Source organism: Octopus bimaculoides, chromosome 23, assembly GCF_046866305.1.
Source record: "Octopus bimaculoides isolate indiv1 chromosome 23, ASM4686630v1, whole genome shotgun sequence".
Taxonomy (NCBI): Eukaryota; Metazoa; Mollusca; class Cephalopoda; order Octopoda; family Octopodidae; genus Octopus; species Octopus bimaculoides.
The window spans coordinates 31,813,208-31,820,707 of NC_142950.1; the positions used below are offsets into that span (position 1 = coordinate 31,813,208).

At 34.0% G+C, this 7,500-nt stretch overlaps 1 protein-coding gene across 15 annotated transcripts in view; it reads right to left on the reverse strand.

The window, feature by feature from the left end:
* LOC106870412 (otoferlin) overlaps positions 1-7,500 on the reverse strand; it is a 532,367-nt gene that overhangs the window by 260,620 nt on the left and 264,247 nt on the right. For all 15 annotated transcript variants that reach the window (XM_089340507.1, XM_089340505.1, XM_089340502.1 and 12 more), the window contains 2 exons: positions 5,337-5,460; positions 3,931-4,124 (listed from right to left, as the gene is read on the reverse strand). In XM_089340507.1, coding sequence (XP_089196633.1) covers positions 3,931-4,124; positions 5,337-5,460 — 318 coding nt within the window. The remainder of the gene's footprint in view (positions 1-3,930; positions 4,125-5,336; positions 5,461-7,500) is intronic.

The window sequence follows — 7,500 nt, forward strand, 5'->3', positions numbered from 1 at the left end:
TATATACATATATATATATATATACACACACACACACACACACATATATATATATATATATATATATATATATATATATATATATATAAAGAACAGAAGCAGTCAGAATTTTGGATAATTCTTTACTAGTGCTTTCGTCTGTTCAGTTGAACTCTTCAAGTTATTTTGAAGAGTTCGACTAAACGGACGAAAGCGCTAGTAAAGAATTATTCAAAGTTCCGACTGTCTCCTTCTTCTTAATATACAATATCTGTACATCACTTCAAACACTCTACACACAAACACACACACACTCACATCTAAATATATACATACATGCATAAGTTATATACACACACATTTATACACATACACACAATTATGTTTAGATAATTCATATCTGATGTTGTTGATATAGACTAACGCTTTACGAAAGCACAGTTAATTCTAATAACATTAACAATTTCTAAAGGAAGAACTAAAAGCTATGCTTTCATGCCATTAAAAAAAAAAAAAAACGAAAAAGAAAGAAATCAATAAAAGCAAGGGAGTTAAATCAAGCAAGAGTCTAAGGGAGATTACTCTCATTTCAAACTTTCGGACTTGGTAAATATATACATATAGCTAACAACTTTACTGAACACATAAAATATATAAACAGTTTATGGTGGTTTTTTTTTTTTCTTCTTGAGTATGAAAGTATATAAAAGCTGCTGGAAAAGAAGTTAGATATTTATAACGAATCTTTGTAACCCTACTTCGAAAATAAAGTAGCTTTCGGTTTAAATGTGTTTATGTAGTAAGTTACAGTTTTATAACAAAGAGGAAAAAAAATGTAGACGAGTCTGGTGCCAGCATAAAGAACTGTTCAGGGACTATTTATTTATGAGGAATGCTTTAGAATTAAATTTCGAAAATTTTGTATTTTACGTAAGTGGATAAAATGCATTCTCAAATTTTCTGGATAGAATTAGTAAAATAAAAATATAGAGAAAAGGAAAAAAAATTATAAAATAAGCTTGAGTCTAAAAATAAAAACAAAATCGATTATATTTTTGTTGGTTTTTTTTTTTTACATCCGCTTTTCCATGCCAGTATGGGTTAGACGAGTAATTGAGGAATTGTTTTACTGCCAGATGCCCTTCCTGAGGTTAGCTCTTGCCTGTTTTTCATGCCAGGAATTTTTATTCTTTGTTTTGAAGACACACAGGGAATGGATGATTTATCAACTGGAGAAAAACTGTGGGTTTTTTCCATGACTTTCATATAAGCAAGACAACTTCATATGAATGTTGTGACTTTTTGTATAAATATGGGCAAGTATATGTTGTCCAGTTACATAGTTAAAGACAGGTATGGTTGGAGTAAATGCATACATGTATACATACATATATATGTATATAAATGCATATATATGTAGATAGATGCATACATATATACATACATACGTGCATGTATACATATGTACATACATACATGTATACCTTTCGAGTGTTGGGTCCCACAGAGGCAATGACGAATGACCGAGACCTTTAGCATTATGTCATGCTTGAGAAGAAGACCTATCAAGCCGAGCAAAATCACAGTCGTGGCAGATACTGGTGTCACGCAAATGGCACCCATGCCAGTGGCACATAAAAGCACCCATTACACTCTCAGACTGGTTGGCGTTAGGAAGGGCATCCAGCCATAGAAAACCATGCCATATCAGACTGGAGTCTGGTGCAGCCTGCCAGCTTACAAGTCCTGGTCAAACCGTCCAGCCCATGCCAGCATGGACAACGGATGTTAAATTATGATGATGATGATGACGTACCTATATTAGAGTCCATTATAATAGAATTGGAATTTCACCTTTGTGTGTGTATGTGTGTGTGTAGACACATGCATAATTACAAATGACACATCTACACACATACATATATGTATGTTTCTGCACCCATAAGTCGTGTTAATATTCATAACATCAATCACAGTTAAATATAGGGGAATCTCTAAATCTGGCACCAAAAACCTCTTTTCACAAAACAAATTTTATTAAAGAATTATATAATAAAATCGATATACCTAGTAAAGAAGAAGGACAACAAAAAAAACATGCAGCTAAAGGCAAATACTTAAAATCAAAGATGTATTATTGATAGCAATGACATTGTTTTTGTAAAAGTATGACATCAAGGACAAAGGATCAAGAAGAGGTAAGAGTAGTATATCTGAAAAATACCATATTACTGATCATGTAGGTATGTTTGAATTGAAGGGAAGATTGGTTGTAAAAGGATTTAAAACCAAGGATATCAAGTTCCAGCATTCAATTCTTAGAAGAGATGTTGGTCAAAAAAGCCAATTTCGTTTTTTGTGCCTTTCTTCACTTTTGGTCATAAATGTTGGGTAATGACTGAAAGAGTATGATTGTGACTACAAATAGACAAAATGAGGTTTCTTTGAAGGATTTCTCAAGTAATGGTGTTTGATTGAGTATGTAGCTCAGAGGTCAGGAAGTCTCTCCAGGTCAAGCTGCTATTTCTCTGCATTGAGATGTTGCAGCTCCAGTATTATGGAATGTGATTAGAATGTCACAAAAAAGAACTGGAAGATAGATTCTTCAATCTGGGCCAACTTGCAGGAAACCTAGCAGGTAGATCAACAAGAAAATTGCAGTAAAGCTGCATGGTGGTGGTGTTAGACGTGGCATGCAGACCATCACATAACTTGTTTTATTCTTCTCTTCCATTTTACGAATTCAGTGTGCACATGCACAGTGCATGTTCAGATTTCCCTTTCCAGTTCCTACTTAAAACTGTTTACACATCACAACCGTCTCACGAACATGCGTTTTTGAGGACCGCTTCGCACTCCGACGGTTGTGAAAAAATTAGATGGTTGGATGATATCTATTTCATGGAGTTTCTCCAGATTGAGCCATTACTTCTCTGCATTGAGAAATCACAGTTCTAGTACTGCAGACATGTGATTAGAATTTTGCAGAAAAGAATTACAGGACAGATTCTTCAAGCTGAACTAACCAGCGAGAGCCCAGGGGCATGTTTGGGGATCCAGCTGGAAAGTGTGATGATGACTGGTTCTGGAAGAGATACCTGAAAGCTCTAACTCCACGACTCAGAGGGCCATGGCTGATACAGACCTATACACAAATCTGGGCCTGCACTTATCTCAGTAGAGCACTTGTGCAGTAGAATTAAATCCATTTGAAATGGATTTAGATTCCATTTGGAAAGGAAGATAAGGGTTGAGACGGATATGCTGTGTCTCAGTAAAGTTTTGAAAGGTGAGTGAATGTGGCTAAGATGGCCTACTCTAATCTGAGGAGCTCCTTGACTGCTCCTGGGTGGCATTTTCCCCACTACTGGGGAATTTGTTTAAGATTTTTCTACTAAATTGTTATTATTTTTATTGCTTACATATTTCGATGCAAATTGACATAGTCCTTTGTCTTTGTATGGTCCTAGATGTTTTTGTGGCCCTTGTGGCCCAAAAAGGAAGAATTATTATTATTATTGATACCATCACCACCACCATCTACTAATTAGTATTTAATAATTTTCATTTGATAGTAATAGTGGAACATCTCCACATCCAAAACGATGTCATTGAAGTTTAAATATTTGCCAGGCTAAATGGATCTACGCTAACACTAACAGATGTAAACATGTTTTACTTTTAATGAAGAAATATATGAAATAACTATACAAACCAGAAAAAAGATATATATATATATATATATATATACATACACACATGTATATATATGTATGTATATATACACATATATGTATGTATATATATATACACATATATGTATGTATATATATATACACACGTATATGTATGTATATATACATACACACATATACATGCATGTATGTATGTATACATATATATATATATATATATATATATATATATATGCAAGTGCATCCATATACTAACCTTTAATTGTGAGGTGGCACTTAAAAGTTTGTCCTTCTTGCGTTGGGTCTTTGGAGAAAGTTTCGAAGCTAAAGAAGTACCCTTGGATGTGCTACGAAAGGCCATCTTTCCTGATAGAGCGGCTTCTCTTTTCTCCATCTTTTTCAGTTCCTTTTCCATTTTCTTGGCATGTTTAGCATCATATTCTGGATCATCTGACAAAAAAAAAAAAAATTAAGAAATAAAATAGAAAATAGAGGGTAAAATAAAGCATATTAGGAAAATATAATCATGTATAGTAATGTGGGTGGATGTTGAGAAGATCACAGCCAAAGGAAAGCAGTGGCATCAACTTGTTGCCCAATGTGGTCAAGAGCACAGGAAGAACTGGTACCAACGTTAATATGGTCAGATACGACCTGTTTGTGTGAAATTCAGACAGGAAATGACAATAGGCCGCAGAAGCTGTCTTCAGAGAAAAAATCCTCCTTATAGCAATTATGGGTGTAAACGCACCATCATGTGTGGAATAACATCACTAAACCATAGGATGCATGCATTTCAGCATTGTTACACTTCATCAGTTTTGTATACAGAGCTGTTGTTCATGGCCACCAAGAACTGGTTGCCCTTATATTAAAATAGCAAGTGGTATATTTGCTGATGTGCTAAAAACTTTGTCAAGCTAGAATAAATTAATTAGAGGTGCATTAAGCAATGTTACATGAAATACAGTTATGTACGATTATATTTAACATGTTCCTTTATATCCGGATATGAAAAGACAACAAGCTGCACAAATTGTCTTGAGAGAAGAAATTCTCCTTTTAGACAATATGGATGTAAACACACCACTAGGCCACGAATGACGACACCACATCACAGGATGCATGCATTTCTGTGTTGCTACACTTCATCAGCTATGTATACTGAGCCATCCTTCATAGTCACAAAGAGCTGTTTGTTGTTTATATTAGAAAAGCAAGTGGTAAATTTGCTGATGTGCAAACAGCTTCTAATATAAGAGCAACTAGTTCTCAGTGGCCATGAATGACAACTTTGTATACTTAGCTGATGAAGTGTAATGATGCAGGAACATGTGTCTAATGGTCATCTAGTGACATCATTCAGGCCTAGTAGAGTGTTTACACCCATATTGTCTACAATACAGAAAGGTGCATAGCTTAGTGGTTAGAGTATTTGGCTCACAATCATAAGGTCATGAGTTTGATTCCAGCAGTGCATTGTGTCCTTGAGCAAGACACTTTATTTCAGATTGCTCCAGTCCACTCAGCTGGTGAAAATGAGTTGTGCCTGTATTTCAGAGGGCCAGCATTTTCACATGCTGTGTCATGCGGAATTTCATTAGACGTGTGGTCACAAATGAGTTAATACACTTTCATTGTTTTTATTTCTCCTTCTCTCACCTGTGTTTGGTTTGCCGTTTGGTATGGCACCGTAAGGTGTGGTCTCTTCAGAGGGTTTGATCTTGTGAATTGGAGAATCTCTGGTATCCCCTTCACCAGTTAAATCATCTTTCTTGTAATGTTCCTGGAAAAATACAAGCAGAGAACACAGGAAACATTTTAACATTTATTTTTACTGTAATCACAAAAGCTATATACAAATATACACATATATAACCCCCACCACGCATATGTCATGTACATTTGTATGTGTGCATGTATATATATATATATATATATATATATATATATATATATATATATATATATATATATATATATATATATAAAGTGTGTAATGTGTGTGTATATGTGTATACATATATACTTATCATCATAATTACATCAAGTTACACACACACACACACACACAATTATGATGGCATTGAGTTTTATATTCATATATATACTATTATTGCATTGATCACATTAAATTCTCTCTATATATATATATGTATATACATGTGTGTGTGCATATGTGTGTGTGTGTGTGTGTGTGTGTGTGTGTGTGTGTGTGTGTAAGTATTTTTATGATAAAATAATAAAGGATGTCATAGAATATAATGTTCCAATGAATTTTCTGTTCAATTCAGACATTAAATAAAGTCTCATCAAACGATTCACTCAATAGTAAAAGGAAGGAAATTGTAAAAAACAAACAAACAAATCAACGGAGTTCATGTCTGCTGAATTTATGTTGTAGGGGGTGACACTCTTAATGAAATTAAGTTGTTTCCTTTTCGTTAGTAAAGAAGTCGAAGGAAATGGAAGAGAAAACTGAGGGGATGGGAATAAGTAAATACCAAATAAATAAAAATAAAAAAAGTAATGAAACGAGAAATAAAATAAAATTAATTAAATAAAATAAAATGATAATGATATGAGGATAAAAATATCAAGAAGTTACTGGATATATTATTGCTTGATAATAGAGTATATATATGCATGGGAATGCATCTACATACATACATTTTTTGCATGAATACATGAATATATTCTGTATACATTAAATAATTAGTCTAAATGTATGGAAGGTTTGAAGGGAATATTTTCATCTGGTGATGATAATGAATTTGAGTTTTCCCATAAATTTTGTCAAAGTGTCTCCTACTATAACTCTGGGCTGAAGGTGCGTGGCTTAGTGGTTAGGGCATTCAGCTCACGATCATAAGGTCGTGAGTTCAATTCCTGGCGATGCATTGTGTCCTTGAGCAAGACACTTTATTTCACGTTGCTCCAGTCCATTCAGCTGGCAAAAATGAATAGTACCTGTATTTCAAAGGGCCGGCCTTGTCACACTCTGTGTCATGCTGAATCTCCCTAAAAACTACGTTAGGGGTACATGTGTCTGTGGAGTGCTCAGCCACTTGCACATTAATTTCATGAGCAGGCTGTTCCATTAATCATATCTGATGGAGTGCTCCTCCCATATATATACATATATATATATATATATATATATATATATATATATATATATATATATATATATATAGAGAGAGAGAGAGAGAGAGAGAGAGAGAGAGAGAGAAAGAGAGTTATAGATAGATAGATGTAGTTATTTATATATATATATATATATATATATATATATGGGAGAATATACAAAAAATAACAACAGACGAGGACAGGTGGTGTAAATAACAAAAGTATATATTAGTATGACGCTCGGGAATACGGAAAGTCTTTGACGTTTCGAGCTACGCTCTTCAACAGAAAGAATACGGAGACAAGGAGAAAAACACGGAGAAAAAAAATTGAATAGTGTTCAGTCAACGGTCAATCATAATATATATGTAGTTATATATATATGTATGTGTATGTGCGTATATTTGTGTCTCCTTGTTTTGACATCAAATGATTGTTATAAATCAATGTCATTCATTTCCAATATTCTGCAAAAACATATCTGACCATGGGTAAATATTACCTTAATCGGAAACAAGCGAGCGTTGGTGACAGGATGGGCATCCAGCCATGAAAATGTTCTACCTCAATAAATTTCCTCAAACCCATGCAAGCATGGAAAAGTGGATATGAAAATGGGGGTAAATCTTCACTTGAAACATAGTCCAAGTTCCATAAATAAACCAGACAATTTAGAATTCTTCACACAATACAAAAA